Source organism: Pleurodeles waltl, chromosome 11 (assembly GCF_031143425.1).
Source record: "Pleurodeles waltl isolate 20211129_DDA chromosome 11, aPleWal1.hap1.20221129, whole genome shotgun sequence".
Taxonomy (NCBI): domain Eukaryota; kingdom Metazoa; phylum Chordata; class Amphibia; order Caudata; family Salamandridae; genus Pleurodeles; species Pleurodeles waltl.
The window spans coordinates 81383779-81410957 of NC_090450.1; the positions used below are offsets into that span (position 1 = coordinate 81383779).

The 27179-nt window shown below is 48.1% G+C and overlaps 1 protein-coding gene across 2 annotated transcripts in view; it reads left to right on the forward strand.

Moving 5' to 3' along the window:
* The window catches only part of LOC138265425 (uncharacterized), a 226152-nt gene that overhangs the window by 193825 nt on the left and 5148 nt on the right, over positions 1-27179 (forward strand). The window contains exon 19 of one of the 2 annotated variants that reach the window (XM_069213122.1): positions 11278-11814. The exons of the other annotated variant lie outside the window; for it this stretch is intronic. Coding sequence (XP_069069223.1) covers positions 11278-11445 — 168 coding nt within the window. The 3' untranslated portion in view covers positions 11446-11814. Of the gene's footprint in view, positions 1-11277; positions 11815-27179 lie in introns of those variants that run through there. 2 annotated transcript variants of the gene reach the window in all.

Consider the following 27179-nt stretch of genomic DNA (forward strand, 5'->3'; position numbering starts at 1 on the left):
TGATCCCCCACCAAACCAGTAGCAGCCCTGGAGATGCCATCACATTGGGCCAGAACGTTTATTTTTAGAGAGTGGTGCAAACGGCCCCACCTCCCCAAGCCAATTGGGCCCTGTGGAGCCAAGCCACTGGTGCCAAACCATAAGTAGAGGGACACCTGGCCTTCCTGCCTAAACCCTACAAGGCCCGGGGGACCCCATCCTCTTGGGTCAGCTTTTTAACTGTATCCTGTGGAGCCCACCCACTGGACAAGTGATCTTTACTTCCCGCAGGACCGCGGGCAGGGCAGGATGTGTGCTTCCACTCAGCAGGAGTTTTGAGAATGCCTCTGCTGAGTGGGAGTACACTCCAGTTTCAAAACTCTAATTGTTCCCACCAAGCGGGAGCAAACTGAAGCAGCTGCTCCTGTCTGCCGGGAGCAATGGCAGCACAGTTTGGGGCAGAAGGGGCCCTGGGGTTCCCCCTTCAGCCCTCTAATGTTATGTTTTGTGGGTGCCCCAGGTGGGCACCGGGGCACCCACCTATGATCAATTAGGCCCTGGAGGGGTGGGGCCCCTTGGGTCTATTACGGCTCGGGGAGGGGGACCACGGGCCCCTACTCTATAATAAGACTTTGGTTCAGAGGATGGGGCCTGAGGCCCATTTGACCTCAGCAAGGGAGATCACTTACTCCATCTCCTAAAATATGTATTTTTGACCCCTGGGGATGGGGCTCCCAGGGCTTCTTAAGGATCGGGGAGGAAGGCCATGTGCTCTCCTTTCCTATTATTATTCTTTGGCCCCAAAGTAAGGGGTCCCGATGGTCAATTAGTGCTCACTGAAAAAAGACAAAGGTTAAATTGACGTTTTAGTTAGGGGAAAATTTCAGTGACATCGTAATGTTCTAAACGCAGAAACCACTGAAGTTCACCAGTTCTAGTTATCTCTAGTAACTATAACTCATGCCCTAAGGTAATTATAGCTCATGCCCTCATGCACTGCTAATGATTGATAGCATCACTCAACATGTGAAATTACATTTTTGATGACAACACTGTGCATGGCACGGGTAAATGTACGCAGAAAAAAACCCATGGAGTTGCAAATTATGTGTAGTTTCACGGGTTGAAACATCTGCCCACAGGGAAGTTCCGATTCCATGTGGTTTTACTGATAATTGCATGGTACTGTGGTGATTATACCGCACAGTAATAGTACACTTGTAAAATTACTGTAAAACAGTAAAATCGCCAACTACCATCCAAATAATAATTAGGGCCTCTGATTCATAAGTGACCTGGACTGCAATGAGCCGTTCTGTAGCCCGGCCTGGTCAAACAGGTCTTTCTGTCCTGGAATTAGTGTCAGAGAATGATGTTTGCATTAAGTTGGATAGCAGTTGCAATGTAAAGGATCCTGAGCCTGTAGGTATCCATAATTGCCATTCTGTCCTGCGGCTAGCTCATTCACGTCTGTTACTCATATTATTGACATGTGTTCCTTTCCCTTGTGGTACACACACAGCTCTGATGAGCAGCACTGTTTTCTGAGGTCCTCTCTTTTCATTGAAAAGAACAATGGTATGGGCAAGCCAATTTTGATTGACTTGTTCACTAGACTCTGGGCCATGAAAAGTATCATTGTGCGTTCCCTTACAGAAGCAAACAGTGGCACACTAATGCTTTACTGCTCTTATTAGGCACAGCCGTCTTCAGGCTCTCAGCATACAGGCATATTTCTTGGGTTCACAAAGGTGAAAAATCAAAACTGCACAGAAACTTGCTGTACTTTAGATGCCGAGCAGAAGTACATGTTCCACTGAGTCATGAAGTGGACATTCAGTCCCAGTAAAGTGGACTGAATGACGGTGGCTTGCCAATCTTGTCCAAGGCTCGAAGGTTTGTATGACCCTGTTTGACCTCTAACTTCAGTGTAGGTCAGAAATACTGAAGGAACCCCTAAACTGAAGTGCAGACAAGTTGATGCTCCACACATATTGGGCACATATTGTTTCAAATCTTTTTAAGGCCACAGTGTCCTCATGTGCACAGTCAGTCTCAAATCGCAAGGGAAGAGATGCATAAAATGAGGTCAAGGGCCAATATTGTTGTGTCTTCTGCATGAACACTTTCAAGCTAGTAAAGAAGATATAAGCTCATTGAAAAGTCATGAGATTTACAAAGGTAAATTTACACGTGAAAAATGTATTTATGTGTAAATCTACTACTGCATCTAGGTGTAAATCTACATTTTTTTGCCATTGCCATTTCTGACTATAGATTTACACCTAAATGTAGACCTACATGTCTACAACTCCAGATGGAGTCTCCTACATAATGATTTATGAGTGTGAACATGCTAACTTTTCACATGTGGGTTGACATTTTTGCTACCTTGGCAGTGATCACCCTATGGAAAAGACTACGAAAAATGTTTAAAATGTATAATTGTTTCACAAAACATAATCAAAAGATTTTAATATAAAATATTAATATAACATAATAATGTATATTATTACAATGCCTAATAAAATAAAATATTACAATGCATCAACTGATAAAAATGAATGTGTTCATAAATGATGATTCAATTAAAATATAATTATTTAGCTTATATCAAATATATCAAAAGAATAACTTCTAAAAAAAAATCCCACACACAAAAGCATTTGTATTTTTATTTGATAGGTGTTAAATGTTGTTAAAGGTTATGTGTATAAATAATTACATTATTTTTAATTTATTACTAAAAGATTAATTTCATTTTATTTTAAAGTGCTTAATATTACAAGTTAAAGTTTTAAAATAATTAACATGTATTGTTTACATTACATATAATATATAATCCAATCACCTTGCATTACTTAGTAAAACCAACCAAAAGCCGGCACTCGTGGGTGACAATCATGATTTACTGTGTGAAGTCACACACAACTAACCAACAGGTTTCAGTCATTTGGGGACCTTGATCACAGGAATACACCCCCAGGCCAGAGAATCAAACTGCAAACTATACATATAGAGACCCCACAATGTCAATACCAACCCTTTTAAAGGGGGTGCTGACCACAGGAAAAGGTTGGAGGGGATCCTTACATTTCCCCCCACTCTTGCCACTTGCCTGACAAGTTTGGCAAGACCTCCAGTGTGCATCTGAGTGCCTGCGCATCTGGGGCCAGTAAAAGTGGGTGACATGCCATTCAAAGGTCTTGTCCTGTCCCAAAGGTCCAGCTAAAGGCAGATCATGAGCCAGACCCAGTAGGAATGCTCTGAAGCACTGGGGTACCACCAGCACACAGGCTGACCCTGGCTCAGCAACCTTAGGCTCACGATATAGGAGGCCATCCTCCCAATAAGTCAGACGTAAACCAGACTCCTTGCCAGATGCCTGGTTTGCAGCCTGCTGCCGCAAACCCTCCAGAATAGGGCATGTCTTCTGTGCCTCACAGAAAGCTTCCCTGGTGGGTCCCCCTTCCTGCTGCCACTGAGTCAGCTCAGGGACCTCCCGCAGTTCAGCCACCTGTTCTCCTGTAGGCTCCGGGGCATCATGTAGGAGACTGGCCCTCTATGTAGTGTGCAAAGCTAGGCAAACTGTGCAGGGGGTCCAGAGGTAAAAATTAGATAACCTAACACTAATTTTTGAGGTAGCTTAGTCAAACAGTTAGGCTAATCTTGGAGAAGTGCAAAGCATTTGTTATAGTCACAATATCAATCATGCACCACACACACCCACAAAGGAATAACTCGAGACCAATTCACAAAAATACTTCAGAATTTTATATAATTATTAAGACCAGGATTATCAGAAATGGCTAAGTACTTTTGAAAATATGAATTTTTGAAGTTTTAATAAATGCAGCCTTTCTGTGCATAGTTACACACCATAGGAATCAATAGTCAGTCACTTTTAAAAATGCATATAAAATCACACGGTTCTGTTACCAAGTTCCCCTTTTGCAGCTTGGTCGAGGTCATTGGTGGGAACGCTGTGCCAGCGGGAGAAGTTCAGACGGCTCCTGGTTCCGGTGGGAGCAGCGGTAAAAAAGTCTCTTGGAGCTGGTGAAGGGCATCTGAAGGGGACCACTTGGAAAAGGTCTGTTCTTGCAGCTTTAAAAGTGGTGCTTTGGTGTACCCTTGTGGTGTCAAGGTCGCAAGGGGTAAGGGACCCTTGGAGCACAGTTTGTTCCTTGTTGCAGAGAACAGGGCAGCTGGGTACAGAGGGAGTTGGTGATCTAGGAGCTGTGCGCAATGGAGCCCTTTGGAGGTACGTCTCTTTGAAGGCGGCTTACAGGACAATGGAGGAACTCTGGCGGGAGGTACAGGGTGTTCCTGAAGTCCCTTGACTGGGGCTTCATCCTGGTCGGATTCAGCTCGGGGGGAGCTGGATTTCTTGGAATCCAATGCCCACTGACTGGCACACAGGGTATTGGTTCTGTTCGGCCACTGGAGGACACAGTGCCACCAAACTTGGCACACTTGCAGGGTTTGTCCTCATGGTCATCTGTGTGTTGTTGGGTCTGGCTACAACTTCCGGTTCAGGAGTTGTTGTTTGGTCAGTGAAGTAACTCTCACTAGCTTGTTGCTTCTTGCTGTTTTGTAGAGTGGTACCTCCACTCTGGAGGGAGATCACAGGCTATTGGCAAAGCCTGGAGGTCCTCAGGTTTTCTCGAAGTCAGTCCAATGGTCAGCTCCTCCTCCGCAGCAATTGTCGGGACCGAGGTGCAGAAGACAGGGTTTGGCACCTTCTTCAGCAGGTCCACAGTTCTCTGACTTTGGATCTTCTTGGTGCTGTCTTCTCTCTGCTCCTGCCAAAAGTGGGGATTTGCAAAGGGAGAGGCCATCTGCTGCTAACAGCAGGCCTGAGGGTCGAGTTTCAAGGGCAGTAGGCCCTTTGAAGCTCACTGCCTGGGCAGTGCACATTCCTGAGGGAGGGTGTGTTAGCCCCTCCACCCAGGAAGGGCATTGTTTTACAAACCACAGAGGAAGGGCTCTCCCCCAAAGTTTGTATGTTGGCTGTCTGGAGGTGGCAGGCTGGATAGAACCAGTCTGCAAACATGCCAGGGTAGTTAGCTTTTGCTGGGGGCACCTCTAAGGTGACCCCTTGATACATTTTATAATAAACCCAGAACTGGTAACAGTTTGGATTTATGGTTCTGAGTTGTTTGATACCAAACAACCCAGGGTTCAGAGTAGCCATCATGTAGCTGGGAAACTCTTGTTGACCAATGTCAAGCAGATATATTAAAATGGCTGCTCTGTTCACTCACTGTATCCCAGGTGTGGCAAGGACACAGTAGGGGAATATTACTCAAGCAACTATACCCTCACATATAGTATGGAGCACCCTGCCTTAAGGGCTGTAAGGCATGACAGAAGGATGTCTTATCAATAGTAAATGCAGTATATGATGGACAGGACACACAGGAAGTGTGCTATGTCGAGTTTGTGTTTTAGGTTTGCAGCAGGACACCCAGCCTGCAATGGCAGTGCTGGGTGCATCTGGATGGATGGGCCTAGAGGGTGTCACAATCAGTGCTGCTGCCCTCAAGGGCCTACCGTTAGTACCCCACGGCCTGGGCTCCTAAGTACCTTTTACTAGGGACTTATAGTGGTAGCTAAAGGTGTATCCAAGTACTTTTACAATGTTTTAGGGAACAAACGCTGGCACTGGTTAGCAGGATCCCAGTGCACTGTAGTCCACGGTGCATCCAGAAACCAGGCAAAAAGTGTGTCGGGGGTGTACTGCAACAAGTTGCCAGTTTCCCACACATCCCTCTAAGATTCAACCTCCTCCCGGACCGTGGGAACTTCTGGAGCTGGTTTCCCATGCCCCTTGCCCTTCCTCCTTCTGGCAGACACCTGGGCAACTCTTTCAGGCTCCAGGGTCTCCTGATTACCCTGACAGGCTGCCATTAACTGGGTGGACACACATCCACCCAGGCAGACCCAACATCTCCAAGCAAGACCTGTGTTCCACCCCCTTCTAAGAGGAATTCTCCAGGTCATTGCCAAGCAGACAATCTACAGGCATGGTCAGACTCACAGCTATTCTCAAGGCACCTGAGACCACCCCCCATTCAAAGGGAACCTGCACCACTCTGCAAGGCACTCTGAGTTGTCTACTGCCACTACTTAGTGAGGTACATGTGGATCTATTTGCTCTTCAGACACATGGTGACTCCTCACAATAGTCACACTGGCTCTTGTGTCTCTCAGATCCTCCACCCTCTGTCCATTGACGGTCACCCACTGTCTGTATTTATTAGTGTTTTTAGTCATGAGAGTTCTCTGGACCAGCTCACTGCCCCCTAGTGAGGCATGGGTCATATCAGCTGGCTCCCACATACCTGGAACCAACTCCTCCCCAAGCACTACACTGGCCAAACCTTGTGACTGAGCACAGTGGGTGCCGGGGTCTACTTGGGACATTTGGGATCCCTCCTCACATGATCCACCTGGTCACATGCATAACACTTACAGGGACACCCGTCTGCAGGATTTCCCTTTAGAAAACCATGGCTTCTTTTCAACTGGGGGTTGGGCATCCTTACCCCGGGAACTAGGTTGGAGCCCTTTAGAGAACTCCCGCTGTTTACCCTTGCCCCACTTCTTCTGATGGGGATCCTGCCCACTCTTGGTGTGCCCCCCCCCTTACCTCCTCTGGACCCTGGTGCTCTCCCAATGGTCTGCTTAATGCACAAGCTTTCTGGGGTCAGTCAGCTTGCTGTCAATTAGGCGCTGGTGCAGCTCGGGAAAACAAAGACTGTACAAGTGCTCCAAAGCAATTAAGTTGTAAAGCCCCTCATAAGCTGTTACCTTACTGCCCTTCACCCACCCATCCAGTGACCTGAAGAAAGAGTCAACACATTCTTTGGGATTCTTTCTTTTTGTAGGACCCAAGCTTGTCCTTGTACTGCTCAGGGGTAAGCCATACCTTGTGAGTAGGGCAACCTTCATGATAGAGTAAGTGAGCCCCTGAGGATCTCCTAGGGATGTCAGAGTATCCCTCCCCTCTACCTCAAAGTGCTTCAACAGACCCCCCAATGTGCTCCAGGGACCATGTTCATATGGAGAGCAGACCCATACCCCTTAAACCACAAGTATATGTCATCCTCTCTCTTGTAATTCTTTACTAGGTCTTTGGGAGTGTGCACCCTCCTCTGGTACTACATCCACCATCTCTACTAGACTGGCTCCTCTGAGCTAGTTCCCTCAAACTAAGCTGATAAGCCAGGACCATCTTCTTCTCTTCAATGGCCATCCTCCTCTCTTCCAGCTCCCACTCCATCTTAAGCTTCTCTAACTCAAACAGGTGTACCCTCTCTGCCTGTCTGCCTTGAAACTCTTCAGGAGTCAGACCCTTGGATGACACACTGCTACTTCCCTGAAGACCCTCCCCTCAGTCAGAACAGTACATCTTCTATACCACTGTGATTACTTTGCACATCCTCCTCTGTGTACCCCCCCAGCCTTCTTGGTTTCGCAGCTCCTGCTCCCTGGTGGAGCTCTTAATGGGGCATGTAAGATCCTTACAGAACTGTTTCATTTTGGCAACTGTGTAACGATCCAGCTTCTCAAACTCAAAAACAGCTACAGCTGGTGCATCTATAGATTGAGACTTGTTGGCAAGTCAAAAGTGCAATCTTCTAAGGCAGAAAAAAGAGTTCCCACTGAGAATTTCAAAATCAAAAATGGAAGCAGGAAAAAGTTCTAAAAGAGAAACAGCAAATAAAAGTAGTATGTGGTTGTGTAAAGGTCTGCACTGAAAAGAGTAGTGTACACTTAATCACTGTATGTCAAGTACAAAAACAAGTCCAACCCCAACTGCTGATCACCAGTGTTAGAAATAGGGTCTCTGGTTGGCAGTCAGTTTGCACTCTGTCCAAGAAGGGACCCTCACTCTAATCAGGTCAGTTGAGATACCCATTCAAGATAACCCCTCCTTACCCCCTTGGTAGCTTGGCACAAGCAGCCAGGTTTATCTCAGAGGTTGATGTGTAAAGTATTTGTACCCACACACACAGTAACACAGTGAAAACACTACAAAATGGACACCACACCAGTTTGGAAAAATAGAGAATATTTATCTAAATGAAACAAGACCAAAATAACAAAAGTCCAACATACACAAGTCAAGATATGAATTTTCAAAGTAAAAAGAGTCTTACTCCATAGAAAACAATGGAAACGTTGATTTTACACAAAGTACCTGGTTTGAGAAAAAAATAAAGCCGCACAGGCTTGCGTGCCTAGGAAAAGTCAGCAATGCATTGATTCCTTATTTGCAAGTGAGACCGTGCGTCTTTTCATCTCCCGTCAGGTAGGCAATGCGTCATTTTTCTCCCCCACAAGAGAGCAATGTGTCGATTTTCAGACAGGGCACCTCGGATACGCACAGGTCCACAATGACTTTGACACCCAGCGACGATGTGTGAGAAATCCAGTCATACGGTGTTGGAAAACCCAAGCAGCGTGGGTTTTGCGTCGTTATCAGTAGCTGCAAGCGGGTATTGTGTCATTTCTCCTGCTGCAATGTGTTGATCTCCCTGCCGCAATGCAGATGGAGCAGCGATTTCAGCCGCAAAGTGGGTGGTGTGCCTTTTTCAGCCATGTTGCAGGTGGTTTCTTGAAATTTTCCCTGCACATCTTCCTGTGTGTGGATTTCCGTCCTTTTTCTACCACCTTCACCTTTCAAGGGCTGAGTGACTGGATGGGGCAACACTTGGCAGGGCAGGATTCTCAGCAGAGAGTCCAGGTACTGGCAGAGGAAGTCTTTGATGGACCTGAGACTTCAAAACAGGAGGCAAGCTCAATCTAAGCCCTTGGAGATTCTTCTCAAGCAGGAATATACCACAAAGTCAAGTCTTTTTCCCCTTTCACAGGCAGAAGCAGCAACTACAGGATAGCCCAACATAGAAAAGTCTCAAGCATGAGCAGCACTTCTCCTCATCTCTTCAGCTCTTCTCCTTGGAAGAGGTTCCTCTTAGTTCCAGAAGTAAATCTTGAAGAATTCTAAAGTTTGGGGTTTTGGGTCCACTACTGATACCCCTTCCTGCCTTTGAAGTAGGCAAACTTCAAAGGAAATTCTCTGTTGTTCCTCAAGATCCTGCCTTGCCCAGGCCTGCCCCCAGACACACACCAGGGGGTTGGAGACTGCATTGTCTGAGGGCAGACACAGCCCATTCAGGTGTAAGTGTCCTCTCATCCCTCCATTTTAGCCCAGATGGTTCATCAGATTATGCAAGCTACACTCCAGCTCTCTTCGTGTCACTGTCTAGAGGAGCTTCATAAACAGTCCAACTATCAGTCTGACCCAGACAAGGAATCCACAAACAGGCAGAGTCACAGAATGGTTTAAGCAACAAAATGCCCACTTTCTAAAAGTGGCATTTTCAAACTGACAATCTAAAAACCACCTTCACTAAAAGGTGTATTTTTAAATTGTGAGTTCAGAGACCCCAAACTCCACATCTCTATCTGCTCTCAACAGGAAACAGCACTTTAAGGTTATTTAAAGGCAGACCCCAGGTTAGCCTATGAGAGAGAATTGCCTTGCAATAGTGAAAAACAAATTTTGCAGTATTTCACTGTTAGGATACGGAAAACACACTATTACATGTTTAAAATACACTGCACCCTTCCCTTGGGGCTACCTAGGGCCTATCTTAGGGGTGTCTTACATGTACAAAAATGGAAGGTTTGGGCCTGGCAAGTGGGTACACTTGCCAGGTTGAATTGTCAGTGGAAGACTGAACACAGAGATGCTGCAGTGGCAGGTCTGAGACATGTTTACAGGGCTACTCATGTGGGTGGCACAACCAGTGCTGCAGGCTTACTAGTAGCATTTGATTTACAGGCCCTGGGCACCTCTACTGCACTTTACTAGGGACTTAGTAGTAAATTAAATATGCCAGTCATGGAAAAGCCAAGTACACATACAAGTTACACAGGGGACACTTGCACTTTAGCACTGGTCAGCAGTGGTAAAGTGCCCAGAGTACTAAAAATATTAAAAACAGAGTCCATCACACAGTCAAAACATGGAAAGCAGAGGCAATAAAGACAGGGGAGACCATACCAAGATGCCAGGTCTTACTATATATATATATATATATATATATATATATATATATATATATATATATATATTTCAATTGTTAAAATTGTTTTATTTACTTAATATTATTTCTGATCGGTGTTATTTTATTTACCAGTCTCTATTGTTTTCAATGGGAGTGCATTTCAGTACATGTGGGTGGCCTTGTCTGGGACTTGACTTACCACAAGGGTTGGCTGGAGTGCTTTTACTATTATTTAGTCATCTTTAGGGTCTGCAGCAACTTTGGAAGTATGTCCCCCCCTCCATTTAGGAACAAGTATTTCCAATATTCCAGTGGCTCTCCATTGTCCTTCCCACATTTACTACTAAAAAGTAGGCTTATGAGTGTGGAGTTCTCCTGCAGCATGGTGGAAATCTCCCAGAAAAAATACGAGGCGAGGTCTCTGCCAGTAGGCTAGTTAATATTATTTTGTGATAATGTAAATAGTTCTACTGTAGTACTACTAGCATACCACAAAATACGTCTTATGAATACCCCTCCTTTGTGTTTTGTGTTTGGGTAGATCCATGCTCGTAGGGTTGACATGGACTCTGTAATGAGCAAATGTCTTTATGCCCATGCCAATGTGAGAAGGATACAGTCACTGAATTTTCAAGCATCAGTTTTTTCTTGTCTTATAAATGGACAGTCCCTTACCAGAAAGGATGAGATGCAGCCACTTAATAGTTAAGAACCAATTTCCTTGTGTCTTCCTGGCACTTTGTACAGTGCCCAGATGGTACCCTTGGCACAACATATTTGACTTTGAGTATTGAGTCGGGTGGGGGCTTTCTTTTGTTGGCAAATAACATAGAAACGAAAGTCGACTGTCATTTAATTTTCCAAGCTTTTTGACCAGTGCTCATGATGTTTTATAAATTATCATGAAAACACTTATTCACAAAGCTAAACTTAAACTTTTCTGTAAGTTTATAGTTGTTTGGTATTCACAAAGGGTTTTACGAGTAGTTATCTTTAAGAGCGTGAGTCTCCATACTTAAATTATGTGCAGAGACTCCACACTCTTAAACATAATAAATCCCTTTGTGAATAAGAATTGTAAACTTACATGAAAGTTTAAATTTACCTTTCTGAATCAGGCCCTTAGTTGATCATATTCCCATTTCTATATGATATGTGGTATATAGTATCTGATTGTCCAAAATATGAGTGTGCTGATGTGTTTTATATTTTCATCTAGCCTGCAATCTTAAGTATTCCCGGTCTCAGCCCCTTTCGAACTGCTGCTCTCGTCAAGTATGGAGATGGGCACGCATCTGGCCATAGACAAGGACATCAGCCAGAACCATTTGTTCCAGTGTGCCCTAGAGCACCGTGGAAACCTAAAGCGGTGAACCCCTCTTCCTAGAAACCGAAGACACTTGAATATGGCTGCTGAGATGACACAAGTGTGTGACTCGCATGCTCTGGGACGTTTGACAACCAGTGCCATTGTATATGTCGAATAATCTAATGGAGATAAAACATCCCAATTTTAAAATGGCAAAAATACGATATTGATAATAAAATACAGGAATGTTTTCACTAATGTTTGTATTGAAATGTTTAGAAGTAACAACACTACATGATGTTAGTCATCCTGCTTCCACCAAGAATCCAGATCTTAAAAGTTTGATGTTGTTTGGGATAAAACCATGTATTGAACTTAATAATGTCATTCTGCATCTGACTTGACAATAAAACTATGATTTACACAGCAAGATTGCCAAAGTTAAAATTGTGTTGTTTCCTTACTCATGGGTGCAGCCTTCTTGCTCATCATGGGACAAATATGCAAAGATTGTGGAAGAGAGAGCCAATTTATAACTGTGTGCCGGGCTGAAGAAAATTTGAGTTCATCACAATGGCAGGAGCAAATGGCAGCAAGAACTTTCTGAAGCATTTGCGCCATGCCTATAAAACCAAAAAGCAACATCAGCTATGACAAATAGAAACCAGGTAGAGCCAATCATCATCAAGCTTATTGTACAAAGTTTCACAAACATCACTATCAAGCGCTAATGAAGAATAAGGATGTGCACTAATGATATCCACCAAAAGAAAGCATGCACATGTGGGGATGGCTACCTACAAGGAGGATCACGTCCAAAGAAAGTTCAGCAAACAGAGCAGCAAACCTCATTTGGAAAATGTTCCAAAGTCAAGGTAAAGGTAAACGATCACCTGATAACCTTCATCATAGCCAGTGGAGAGCTGATTAACATCATGCCAATAGAAAAGTTTAACATCTTATCTCCTTTGCCTCGCCTCATTCCATCGGGCATGAGGTGTATAGTGGGGCTTCTTTTGAATCACCGCAAAGCCAGGGGTTGTTCTTCGTGAAAATGCAATACAAAAAGACATTGGTGCCAGCCACCATTCACATTCTAAAAGGAACTTTGCTGAGTGCCTGTTTACTCAGTTTTGCCTCTGCCGCTGGCATGGGACAGATATCCTTCAATTATAACCTCTGTGTCCAGTCAGAAATTACAAGCCAATTCCCGTTGCTTTTCTATGGCCTGGAAAACTTCAAGAAAATGAAAGTACAGCTTCATATCAACAAAGACATTGGCCCTGTTGCTTTGGAAGCCCTCTTAAAACATGACATCATCAAACTCTCCACCTGCCCCACACAATGGGTCTCACCCATAGTAGTAATTAAAAAAAAGGACACTAATGGAGCGGTGCACATTTGCTTTGGTATGCGCCAGGCAGGCAAAGCCACTGAGAGAGAGACGGAGAGCGACATCGAGATCCACACATAGCAGACATGATCATGCACTTGAACGGAGCCAAAGTGTTCTCTCGCCTTGACCTGAATAAAGGATACCATCAACTCAAGATCGAGGACAACTGCAGTTACATTACTATCTTTTTACTCATATTGGTTTGTTCAGGTATAAGAAAATGAGGGCCTGATTAGAGGTTCGGTGGACCTGAAGACCCATCCACCGAACTTCTGATGCAGATGTTGCTGCCACATTGGCTACCTCCCCGCCGGACCTATTACGAGCTTCTTGCTAAGCTGATGGATGGAAACTGATGTTTCCGCAAGTCAGCCTAGTGGGAAAGTGGCGGCAGCGTTGTCTCTCGCTCAAAATCGAGGCATCTGTAATGCTGTCGACTGCAGGGTGCACCAGCACCCTCCCAATGTTCACTGTCTGCACAACAGACAGTGAACATTGCGAGGGTGCTGGGCAAGGGGCCCCTGCACCTGTACTCCACCAGCCTTTTCATGGTGGTAAAATCGCATGAATAGGCTGGCGGAGAAAGAGGTCATAAACAGGAATGGGGAGCTGCATGCAGCGTCGCCCTGGATGATTGCGACCGCCACCCGCCGTAAACCCGTCAGGCTCACTGATCCCAGGGGAGAAGGCAGAACCCAACCAGGATCCTAATGTGGCAGTCAGACCGCCACAGCAACAGCAGTCCTGACCGGCATTGCGAGAGTTAGTTTTGGCTGCTGAAATATTTCAGGGTATTATCCGTTGAGTAATTCAGCTTGTTACGGATGCTTTCAATTACAGTGATGACATACTGGTGTTTGGGCAAACACAAAAAGAACACAATAACGTCCTGACCAAAGTGTGCCAGCTAATCCCGGATGCAGGCCTCACTCTGAATGCGGCAAAATGTGAGTTTCACAGGTCCAAACTCAAATTTGTGGGCACATATTTTCTGATGAGGGAATGACTCCTGACCTAGACAAGGTGCAAGTACTTTCATCCACATCTCCCCCCAAGATGTCACCATGCTAAGATACTTTTTAGGCATGGGCTGTTATTGTTCAAGATATAACTACAATTTTGCTACAGTGAGTGTCCCATTAAGAGACCTGACAAAGCAAAATGTACCATTCCAGTGGTTTCCAGTGGTCTCCAGAATGTAAGCAGAGTTTCAAAGGCGTAAGCATGTACTTGAGAATGCAACGGAAATGGCCTGCTTTGACCCCAAGTTGCATACTGAATTAAAGTTTGATGTGAGCCTAGGGCTAAGGGCAATACTTTCTCAACATAGTAGTGTGAGACTGCAAGCACTTTCATGTATTTCTCTGTGGAAAACAATTCACCATTATCATGGACCACCAGGCATTGCTCACAATGTTTGTCCCCTTGAATAGAGAGGTGGGTGTGAAGACTTCAGGAATATGATTATCAAATTGTTCATAAACCAGAAGGATCAAAATGCATCAGACTGCTATTCATGAGTATTGCTGCATCGTTACAGCTTGAATTCCAAGACAGCTGAGGCATATCTCAACTTTAACCTGCACGCCAGCCACTAGTGGCTATATTGGTGGAACAAATCATTGCTGCAATCAATACAGACAAAGACATGGTTGTAATGAAAGAACTGATTTCTACACAATTGTGGTACAGAAAAACCACCGCTGACCAATGATGTTGAATTCCAAAAGTTCAAGAATGTACAGGATGAGTTAGCAGACTCCCAAGAAAGTGTGATACCAAGAGGCTCAAGAATTGTCACCCCTGGAGGCCTCAGACAGTGGATCATTGAGATGGCCCCTTAAGGACACCGTGGGGTTGTAGCCACTAAAAGAATACTGAGAGATCAGGTGATTCCCTTAGCTAGATGAGAGAGCTAAAGCCATGCCACATTTGCAACTGTCTATAACCCAAAGTGATGCAACATCCAGTAACCATATCTGATCTTCCTGCCCATGCGTGGTAGAGAGTTGCAGTTTAATTTTGTGGGCCTTTAGGAAAAGGACACCATCTCCTGGTAGTCATAGATGAATATTCACGTTTCCCTTGGGTGGAAGACCCATCCTTGACAACTCATGACAAGGTCATAGAATGGCTTGATGACATTTTTGCAACATGAGTCATCCCTAAATTCTCAAATCTGATAATGGCCCACCCTTTATCAACAAAGAGTTCAAAGAGGTCCTCATCAGTCTCAATGTAAAACACCAAAAGAGTACGCCCCTCTGGCCCCAAGCCAATGCCGTAATTGAACGATTTTTGGGCACTCTCAAGAGTCATTCAATGAGCGTCCATGAAAAGAATCGTCCTGAATTGAGCGATGTCGGGCCTTTGGGCCTATCGATCAACTCCTCACTCCAGAACTGCTGAGAGTCCAGCCACTTTGCTCTTTGTGAGTGCTATCAGAATGAATCTACCTCAGTGTACTCCAGATCAATCTGTGAATGCTGAGAAGATTCAAGACACAGTCACTGCTCGAAAGCGGAACATGAAAACATTCGCAGATCAGAATCACCATGCTCAAGAGACAGCCTTTGACAAAGGACACTGGGAATTGGTCAGACAGAAATATAAAAGGAGAACAGACATTCCTTTCGCTGTGGACCCTTTACAGGTTGTGGCGTGCAAAGGAACTATGGTGATGGCACATTGTCCTGAACAATCCATCACTCTGGACACTTCGCATTTCGAACACTTGCCAAGGTCAAGTCCTGAAATTGTAAAGGAGACAACCCTGCCAGCTGGTCCGGCTCAGGAGCCTGAGCACATGGAGCTGTCGCCCAATCAGGGTTAACCTCAATTACCTCAAACCACCTGATACGGCTGACAAGTGATAGCGTCTTGCGGATTAATCGAAGAAACATGATTTTGTTTATGTTTGCCAGCTTTTATTTAACAAAGGGTTCATTAAAGTATGTACTCTAGAGCCCATGTGGTTCTGGGGGGACTCTAATCAATAGCTATGTGATGGATGGGAGATGTTGAGTTGCCATTAACAGAATGCCTGATGTAATGCCTCAGAGCCGTTGATCAGTGGATGACCTGGTGCCATCTCAAACTCAATACCTCCAAAACAGAAATACTCATATGTGGTGACTGCAAAAATTATGACCCTCTGTGCGTTTGGCCTGATGATCTCGGACCACCTCCTCAATTATCCAAGGAAGTTAAAAACCTAGGAATCACCATGGATTCCAAGTTAACTATGAATGCCCAAGTGGACAAATTAGCACGAACAAGCTTCACCACCTTGAAGACTTTACGACGCATCTTCCCCCACCTCGGATTTCCACACAAGGTGCAAGCTACTATCTCGCTTGTACTATCCAAACTGGATTATGCCAATGGCCTCTACCATGGATCATCTCTATCTATTATGAAAAAACTAAAACGTATCCAGAATTCCGCTGCCAGGCTACTATTACATGTAAAGCTGCAAGCCCACATCTCCCCTGCCTTGAGAGCACTACACTGGTTCCCCGTTGCCAGAAGATGCACTTTCAAGCTGCTTTGTATCACCCACAAAGCTATACATGGAACAGGACCGCTTTTTATCAGAAACAAAATAACCAAATACATCCAACAAAGAAACCTCCGCTCAAGATTGGCACCCGCTTAGAACACCACCATACAAGAAAAAGACTATAGGTGGTACATCCTTCTCTGTTCAAGCAGCCAAACTATGGAATTCATTACCCCCAACTATAAGAGCCACAGATAACTTTCTTGTCTTCAGAAAACTACTCAAGAGTTGGCTCTTTCCTTCATAACCACCATATTCAAACAACTATGGACTGCATATGCCTATGTTGATAAATATTTTTTTTCTGATTATGTGTATATTTCTAGGTATGTATAGTTATTTAGAAAATATGTATCTGCTGCTCGAAGAGCCAGGTCTTTTTTTTTTTTTTAGATATATTTTTATTGTTTTATCGGCCAAGTGGCCACATTGGAATAAAATGCAAACTGTTACATTATGTTTCATTGTGCATTACACAGATAACAGTTACGTATGAGCAAAACGCTACTCACGTATACATGCAACAACGCCCGAGGGGGGCTTAACAAATGGCACGTTCACGTAGGGGTTGTATTAAACATATGCAAGATCATTCCAAGAGAACAGAGAACATAGAGAAAAAAGAGTAAGATAGACGCTGAGTAGGCTACAGCCGACACGCAACGGCTGGGGAGAAAGAGGGGACCGACAAAGGAGGAGAGGAGGGGCCCAGGAGGACGAGAAACCAGTTTTCGGAGGGGTCAGGGAGCAATCTACATGAGGCTTGCATGACATTTGCGCGAGTCTCCACGCGTCACATCACATCAGCCCGTGGCGATGCCACCCCACGGCCCCAGGGGACTGGCCCACCATTGGCCGTGGAGCGCCATGCATGAGGGACGGGGCACAGCGGGAGGGAGCCAGAGGGTACCAATGTCTCACAGCCCCAGTACCCCCGAGCGCAACGCAAGGCACCCGTGACGCGCCCAGGGGAAAACGCACAAGGCATCGCAATTTTATAGTGGTTCATTTACTTTATTATTCTTCTTCTTATTATTATTATTTTTTTAATTATTTCCTTTATACTATTCCTTCCCCCCCCCCCACACACCCACATGTCCCGAACGCACCATATGTTGATGTCACCCTGTGGCCACTGCGATGATGTAAAATCACTCCTTTCATTAGTTCAGGGGGGACGCACATCGTCTTTTTTTTCCACAGCTGTCAAAAACGAGTTCCATACCTCCAAGCATTTAACTAGTATACCCCTATCCAGTAGATTCTGCAATGTCTGTGTTTCTGCTTTGGTCCATCGTATTACCTCTTCGCGCCATTGGGCCACCCTGGGGGCATCGGGGGCTTTCCACTTCATGGCGATCAGGTGTCTATACAGCACCAGTGCCAAGGCAAGGCATTTATATGTACGCTTGCGTTTCTTGGAATGAGATGTTAAGCCCAGTAGGCACACCTCAGGAGTGGGAGATAGCGTAGTATCCGTCCATTCCGCTAGCAACGTTATTATCTCTATCCATGTGTTCCGGATCGGGAGGCATTCCCATGTCATGTGGTAGAATGTGGCCTCTTCTGTGTCGCATCTGGGGCATGTCTGCGGCGACCGGGGAAACATACGTGTTATGCGGTGAGGTGATAGGTAAGTCTGATGCACATAATTAAACTGTGTGTATCGGAAGCGCGGGTTGCGTGAAACCTCGCGAGTCAGCTTCAATGCTTGTTCCCATGAATTAGGGGATAGTGGTTCCGGTAGCACGCAGTCCCATTTGTTTTTTGCCTGATCCTGTTTATTTTCAGCATGGGCGGCTATGATATTATATATATTTGAAATGCTTGATGGGGTGCTTATGCTTCCCAAAAGTTCGTGTAGCAAAGGGGAGGTATCCGGTTCCGAGTTGCCTTTACTCCAACTCTCTCTCATTACCTGCCTAATTGCACCGTAAGCTATGAAGCCTCCCTGGCCGAGCGCGTACCTATCGGCTAGCGCTTCGTAGGTTTGAAGTTGCCCGTCCTGGTAGATGTCACCTAGTGTAAGTATGCTCCTGCTACCCCATGTATTCAGGCCCACTTTGGCTGCTATTTTTGCTAATGTCGGTAGGGCCAGCAGTGGAATCTTCAGTGAGTACTGCGGGACTTTTGCGTTTTGCAGCGCATTTCGGCCCCAGGCCCAATGTGCAGTGTGCAGCAGCACACTGCTAGTGTTCACTGGATCGGTACGGTTCATGAGGTATTGCATTATCTCCTTGCCTTCAAGATCCTGCAACACCCTCTGAGTTTCGGGCCCGGCCTGGTAACCAACCCATGTGGATATCCATTGTAGTTGGGCAGCTGCATAGTACGCTTCAAATCTGGGGGCGCCCAGTCCCCCCAACCTAAGCGGTAGGAGGACCTTTGTTAATGCAACGCGTCTGCGGCCATTGCCCCATATTAAGTCCGTTAATAAGGTATTCAGTAGTTTAAAGAATGAGCTCGGGAGTATTAAGGGTAGCGCCATAAAATAATAGAGTAGTCGGGGTAATACTATCATCTTTGCGATGGCTACTCTGCCCATAGGAGACAGTGGCAGTGAGCACCAGAAGGGCAGGGAGCCCCTCGTTGATCTGACCACTTGGCCGAGGTTACCATCCCTGAGATCTAGGCTGTCATGGTATATATTTACCCCTAAATATTTAAATGTTGTATAGCACCATTTCAAGCCTCCCGGACCCATCGGTGTTCTCAGTGCCTCAGGGACCGGGCGCAAAGGGAATATGCAGGATTTTGTCCAGTTCACTGTTAATCCGGCAACCGAGCTAAATTTTTCTAGGCGTTCCAGTAGGCCCGGCAGGGCTCCCACATGATCTCGTAGGAAGATCAACGCATCATCCGCATATAAGGATACTATCTGGTGCTTCTAGCCATCCAAGATACCCCACGTGGGGGCCATTATGCGAAGGCGGGCGGCCAGCGGCTCAATGGCTAATGCGAATAATAGTGGTGAGAGCGGGCATCCCTGTCTGGTGCCCCTACCGATATAGAATTTTTCGGAGACCGTATCGCCCGTCTTAACCCTAGCCTAGAGTGTTTCTGTTAAGAAAGGCCAACCCAGAGTATCAAACGCTTTTTCTATGTCCAGTGATACTGCCACCCTGTGTCTGCCTTCTACCGGGGAGTTTCTCATTAGACGCAGTAAATTCCTGATATTGCTGAAGGTATTGCGTCCGGGAATGAAGCCTGCCTGATCCTGGTGTACCAACTCTGACACACAGGGAAGCAGGCGATTAGCTAGTATTTTTCCGAGTAATTTGCAATCGGTATTTAGTAGTGATAATGGCCTGTATGAGCGAACATCCAAGGGGTCACGGCCTGCCTTTGGTAAAACTGCTATCAAAGCCTCACGGCAAGTTTCAGGGAGTTGGCCCCGTTCCAGCGCTTCCTTTAGCATTGCTAGATATGGGGCTAGAGTCTGAGATTGGAACGTGCTGTAGTATTCTATGGGAATGCCATCGCTGCCGGGTGCTTTGCCATGTGTCAACTGTAGCAGCGCACGTTGGATTTCTGCTATCTCAATCGGGCTGTCCAATTCTATAGTTTGAGAGGCTGTTAGGCTGCTTAGAGTTATATCGTTGAAGAATTCCTCTAACTGGATTTTAGTGGGTGGGGGCCGTGCCCGGTACAACAAGCTATAATACTCTTTGAAAGCGTTATTTATCTCAACCTGTGTATTAACTATACGACCTGACTCCAGGCGGATAGCGCCTATAGGGGCGTTCCGGTGTTCACTCTTTATGAGCCACGCTAATAATTTACCGGATCTGTCGCCTTCTGCATGCGTGCGAGCCATATGGTGCCGATAATCGAACTGTCCGAGGCGTCTGTCTGTCTCGGACCATTTAGTGCGCAAGTTAGTGAGCTTAGTCGCTGTTGTGGTATCTTTAGTGAACTCACCCTCAGCGATTTGAATTTCTTGTTCTAATGCACGGAGTTCGCGCATTAGCGTTTGCCGGACTCCCACTGTGGTTGATATACATACCCCTCTTATGACTGTCTTATGTGCGTCCCATTCGATGGCTCTGGAGGTGGCTGTCCCTTTGTTCAATGTGAAGTATACTGAAATGTGTGTAGCAATGTCCTTCCTAAAAGGGGGTCTTGTAGTAATTGCGTTTGCAGACGCCAGGTGGGAATGCATGAGCGGGGCCTTCCCCATCTTATTTGTACTATGAGTGGGCAGTGGTCTGAGATTACCCTAGCGGAATACTCCGCTCTTGTTATTTTATGCATTATATTCTGTGAGGTGAGGATGAGGTCTATACGGGTATGTAATAAGTGTACTGGGGAATAATAGGAGTACACATTTTCATGTGGATGCATGTGTCTCCATATGTTGATCAGTCGACGTTCTTCCATCCATGCGCCCAGCATTTGGGAGTTTTTCGTTATTGGAGCGGCCACTAGCGGGGGATGTGATCTATCCTTATCTATATGTGGGACACAGTTCATGTCCCCCCCCCATATGCATGATGAAGTTAGATCATTGGTTAATTGAGAGGTCTTGGTTTGTAAAAATTCACCTTGCTTGATGTTCGGTACATATAGTCCATTTATTACAAGATCCTCCCCATCCAGTGAGCCCCTTAGCTGTATAAACCTGCCCTCCTTATCTTTTGTGCAGTGTTGTACTGTATAAGGGACACCCGGCGCAATCCAAACCAGCACTCCTCTGGCGAAGGAGGAATCGCCAGTGCTATATATTGAGCCCAACCAGCACTTTTCTATCCGAGCAGCCTCTGTGGGTGTGATGTGTGTTTCCTGCAGTATTGCTATGTGTATGCGGTGGCGCTTTAGGTACGCATGTATTCTATGACGTTTACTAGTCCCTGCCATGCCCTTCACATTCCATGTTATGAGGTTATAACTAGGTATCTTATTCATTGTGTTATGGTTAGGCGCAGGGGGTTATCTGATCTGTACCCAACACGCCCACCCCCTCCCACCTCCCCGGCCCCACCCCAGACGCCCCCCACCGATCCCCAACCCCTCCACCCCAGCCCCCCAGCATCAGCGATAAAAGAATAAGCCCATAGTGGGCTAAAGATAGAAAAGAAAGAGATAGATATAACAACCAAAAGGATATTACGGGCTGTGTACATCCGTTAAATAAAGTGGCACAACCGGTGCCTAAGGTGGCTTCCAAAGAAGACAGTTCCATTCGGATACCGTTCCGGTGTGGGGGGTCGTGGATCACCTGACGACTAGCCCTTGGGTGGCCCACCTGCAGGATATTTTCCTCTTCCGCAGACCCATTCGCCTTTGTACAATTTACGAGGATTCAGACGTAGTTCTTCATATTAATAGCTGTTATTCACTGTGGAGCTTAGGGCGAGGGTCCCGATGATAGTGTCATGCAGCACCTTAGTTGCTGTCGCCGACAGAGAGGGGCCACGAACGGCAACTCCACCCCTTCAAAGTTTGTCTGCCAATCGCGGTGTGAGGTCAGGGCCCACCCGTAACGGAGAGGGGGACGGGCTCGTATCTCCCACCTGTGAGGCAGTGTCATTAGTGTCCGTTTCACTCCTTGAGTCCAGCAACCCACGAGCGAATGAATTTGTGTCTTTTAATATTTGCGCCCGGTCCAATGCCATTTGCGCTGTTGTGGGGCGGGCAGATGTTTTGGCGTTCTTCTTCCTTTTTCTGGGTTTAGCTGTGGACCACTCACCGGAAACCGTGTCATCCCCGGGTGGGTCGGCCAATCCCTTAGCGTGTATCCAGGTCCATGCATATTCAGGAGTGGGGAACATTAAGGTTTTCTCGTCCATAACGATGCGCAGTCGTTCAGGGAACATGAGGGAGTAAGTAATGCCTTTCCCTCTTAGCAGTTGCTTGATCTTGCTATACGCAATTCTCCTGCTTTGTACCTCCATTGTATAATCAGGATAGGCTGCTACCCTGCTGTTCTCCATCACGATATTGTCAGCCTCTCTAAAGTGTTGGAGGACCAAGTCTCTATCCCTATAATTCAAGAAGCGAGCTATTAGTGGTCGGGCGGTGCTCCCGGCCTAGGTGGCCTGCCTGGAATTCTGTGCGCTCTTTCAATCACCGGTGTTGTGGTGGGGTACTGCTCTTTAAGTGTGTTCCTCAGCCATGCCTCTAAGAACTCCTCTGCCTTAGGAAGTTCGATTCTCTCAGGGATTCCGAGGAATCTGATATTATTCCGCCTGGAACGACCCTCAGCTTCCTCAGCCTTACATTGTAGTTGAGTTATGTCCAGTTCCATTTTTTGCATTCTAGTTCTCATTTCTTCCACTTCGGGCTGAATAGTTTTCAGTGACGTTTCAGTGTCATGTACCCTACCGGTTAATTTGCGGTGGTCCGCTTGCAGCAATGAGACTTCCTGTACTGCAGCGTCTATGTTCCCCCGTCTTGGGGTGTTTTGGTTTGACCATGATTTCCGCGCTATTTTACATTAGTGTGTTACGCCAGCTTTATCGGACAGTTGTTTGCCGGGAGTGATCACCTACGACTTCTAGCTTCCTTCAGCACGTCCCCTGGTTTGCTAGGCTGTAATACAGGAGGGGGTTGAGTGTCCTTTTCTGATATTGGCGCCGGTTTAGATTCACCGATTACCCACTCCGTCTTGTTGTTTTGGTCCAAGTTAATGTCTAACTGATCCACGCCCGGTGGCTCCCACCACTCACGATAGCCCGCAGACTCAGGGTGGATCCGATACCATACGTAGTATTCCACGCCAAAGGGGGCAGCACAATGCCCAGTGCTCCCGTGGATTCCAGGACAATGGCTGTGTCAGTACCAATATTGTCAACCAAAGACCGGGTATGGTCCGCTACTGGCCGCTCAATGTAGCCCAGAAGGGGCACTCGTTCCGCAAAAAAAACACCGTCCTGAATCCAGCCTCTTTGCCAGTAGAGCCCAGATGCCCAATTCAATGCCAAACTGCAGATGTGTACAGAGTGTGAGGCTTACAGCGTGCTGTTAAGGCAGTTGGCGCGCCCGTTGAGGCACTCAGTGAGATCGAGCCCCCCGCGTGCCGCGACCCGAGCCGTGTCGCCGAGTGAGGCACGGGGGGAGAGCGATCCGTCCCCTCTCCACGATTCGGTCTGCGTCGCCGAAGGGTGTGCTGCTCTTTATTGTTCCCACCGTGTGTGGGCGCCTGGGGCTCAGCAGGGGATCCCCCGAGCGGCCGCTCCAGGCGGCGCGGGCACGACGGCGTACAGCCGCCGCAGCTCCCCGAACACCCGCCGAGCCGGGAGCCTCAGTGCGCTCGGGCCGTGCACGGATTAGTCACCATATTCTAGCGCCAAGAGGGGGGCCGCAGTTAATGGCACAGGAGTCGTCCGGTCAGCGCAGAGAGAGGCGGTGATCAGCCGGTAAGGGAGCCCCGCGGGCCGGAGAGCCCAAGCGCGGCCACAGTCCGATGTGTCTCGCGGCGCCGTGCGCCCCACAAGGCCCAGTCCCGCAACGGCAGCACCGCTTCAGGCGGTGGGGCGCGGGCAATCACTCCACCGCAGAGCAATCCCCGGGATGCGAGTCCTCCCGAACTCCGATGCCTCACGGCTCCCCGTGGTGCCTCTCCATTTCAGCGCCGAGCGCTAGAGGTCCGGGGGCGGGGCCGGCCCACGGCCCCGGCAGCAAACTCACCGCGAGCGTCGACCTAGCAGGCCGCCAGCTCCTCTCCGTCGCCCGAGGCGACCCCGGAGTCCCGCAGAGGGTCACCGCATCTGTTGGTGGTCCCGAACAGCTGGGCAGATGGCACCCGCCTCAAAGAAGGTTCTAGGTTCCGATTTCAGGATGTTTTTTGTGGGCCAGGCACGGAGCTGCAGTTTTACTCTGCCGCTCCGGTCGCCATGTTGGCCACGCCCCCGAAGAGCCAGGTCTTGAGATGCCTCCGGAAGGCAAGGTGGTCCTGGGTGGTTCTGAGGTTGGTGGGGAGGGTTTTCCATGTCTTGGCCGCCAGGGAGGAGAAGGATTTCCCACCTGCAGTGGTACGGCGGATGCGAGGGATGGCGGCGAGTGCGAGGCTGGTGGAGCGAAGTTGACGGGTGGGCGTGTAGAAACTGAGGCGACGGTTGAGGTATTCGAGTCCCTTGTTATGGAGGGCTTTGTGTGCGTGGGTGAGGGGCCTGAAGGTGATCCTTTTGTTGACGGGAAGCCAGTGCAGGTGTCTCAGGTGGGCGGAGATGTGGCTGTGGCGGGGTATGTCGAGGATGAGGCGTGCGGAGGCGTTTTGTATTCGCTGAAGACGTTTCTGGAGTTTTGCGGTGGTTCCTGCGTATAGGGTGTTTCCGTAGTCCAGGCGGCTTGTGACGAGGGCTTGGGTCACAGTTTTTCTGGTGTTGGCGGGGATCCAGCGGAAGATCTTTCGGAGCATGCGGAGAGTGAGGAAGCAGGAAGACGAGACGACGTTGACTTGTTTGGTCATGGTGAGAAGCGTGTCCAGGATGAATCTGAGGTTGCATGCGTGGTCTGAGGGGGTTGGTGCGGTGCCCAGGGCCGTGGGCCACCAAGAATTGTCCCAGGCGGACGGGGTGTTTCCGAGGATGAGGACTTCGGTTTTGTCTGAGTTCAGCTTCAGACGGCTGAGTTTCATCCATTCTGCGACATCTTTCATTCCATCCTGCAGGTTGGTCTTGGCGGTGGTAGGGTCCTTGGTGAGGGAAAGTATCAGCTGGGTGTCGTCGCCCTAGGAGATGATGTTGATGTTGTGTTTGCGTGGGATGTCGGCAAGGGGGCTCATGAAGACATTGAAGAGAGTCGGGCTGAGTGAGGAGCCCTGTGGGACGCCGCAGATGATCTCGGTGGGATCTGAGCGGAACGGCAGGAGGTAAACTCTTTGCCCGCAACTCCACGCCCGCAACCTCGGCTTCATCTTGGACCCTCTTCTCACCATGACCAAGCAAGTCAACGCCGTGTCCTCCGCCTGCTTCCTCACCCTCCGCATGCTCCGCAAGATCTTCCGCTGGATCCCCGCCGACACCAGAAAAACCGTGACCCACGCCCTCGTCACGAGCCGCCTGGACTACGGCAACACCCTCTACGCCGGGACCACAGCCAAACTCCAAAATCGCCTGCAACGCATTCAAAACGCCTCGGCCCGCCTCATCCTCGACATACCCCGCAGCAGCCACATCTCCGCACACCTGAGACACCTGCACTGGCTCCCAGTCAGCAAAAGGATCACCTTCCGACTTCTCACCCACGCACACAAAGCCCTCCACGACAAGGGACCGGAATACCTCAACAGACGCCTCAGTTTCTACGTCCCCACCCGCCTCCTCCGCTCCTCTGGCCTCGCACTCGCTGCTGTCCCTCACATCCGCCGCTCCACGGCGGGTGGGAGATCTTTCTCCTTCCTGGCGGCCAAGACCTGGAACTCCCTCCCCACCAGCCTCAGGACCACCCAGGACCACTCCGCTTTCCGGAGACTCCTAAAGACCTGGCTGTTCGAGCAGCGATAACCCCCCCTTTTTCCCCTAGCGCCTTGAGACCCGCACGGGTGAGTAGCGCGCTTTATAAATGTTAATGATTTTTTGATTTTTTGATTTTTTGGGAGCGGTTAGAGAGAAAAGAGGCGATCCAGTCCAGGGCCTGTCCTTGGATACCTGTGGAACGGAGGCGGGATATTAGGGTGCAGTGGCAGACAGTGTCGAAGGCAGCCGAGAGGTCGAGGAGGATGAGGGCGGCTGTTTCTCCGTTGTCCAGCAGAGTTCTGATGTCGTCGGTGACTGCGATGAGGGCGGTTTCCATGCTGTGGTTGGCCCGGAATCCGGACTGGGAGGGGTCGAGCAGGTTGTTGTCTTCGAGGAATTTGGTCAGTTGCTTGTTGACAGTCTTCTCGATGACTTTGGCCGGAAAGGGGAGGAGCGAGATGGGGCGGAAATTCTTCAGGTCGCTGGGGTCCGCCGTGGGTTTCTTCAGGAGAGCGTTGACTTCCGCGTGTTTCCAGCTCTCGGGAAAGGTGGCAGATGCAAACGAGCTGATGATGATGGTCTGGAGATGGGGGGCGATGATGTCGTCGGCTTGGTTGAAGATGAAATGAGGGCAAGGGTCCGAGGGGGCACCGGAGTGGATGGTGTTCATGGTAGTTTTGGTCTCTTCGGCGCTGATGTGTGTCCAGGCGTTGAGGGTGATGGCTGGGGCTGTGAGTTCTGTGGTGGTTGGCTGGGTCTGTGGACCAAAGCTGTCATGTAGGTCGGTGATCTTTCGATGGAAGAAGGTAGCGAGGGAGTTGCAGAGTTCTTGTGAGGGCGTGATGGAGTTGGAGCTGGCGTTGGGTTTGGAGAGCTCTTTGACGATGTTGAAGAGTTCTTTGCTGTTGTGAGTGTTCTTGTCCAGTCTTTCTGTGAAGGATGTTCTTTTGGTGGCGCGGATCAGCTGATGGTGTTCGCGGGTGGCGATTTTGAGGGCTGACATGTTTTCTACGGTGTGGTCTTTGCTCCAGGTTTTCTCGAGGGTACGGCAGTTTTTTTTGGATTCCTTGAGGGCGTCTGTGAACCTTTGAGGTTTCCTGGTGTTGGTCTGTCTTGGGAGGCGTCTGAGGGGTGCGAGGTTGTCAGCGCAGTTGGTGATCCATTGTGTGAGGCTGAGGGCTGCGTTGTTGGCGTCAGCGGTGATGGTCGGTTGGTTGTGGCTGAGAGTGGAGAGTAGCTGTTCAGTGGAGATTTTGTTCCAAGGTCTACGTGAGATGGGTTGTGTGCGAAGGTGGAGGGTCTTGCGTCTGAAGGTGAAGTGGACACATCTGTGATCGGTCCAGTGTATTTCGGAGGAGTGGCTGAAGGATACGTGGTTGCTGGTGGAGAAGATGGGGTCGAGCGTGTGTCCGGCGATGTGGGTGGGGATGTTCACCAGTTGCTTGAGACCGAGGTT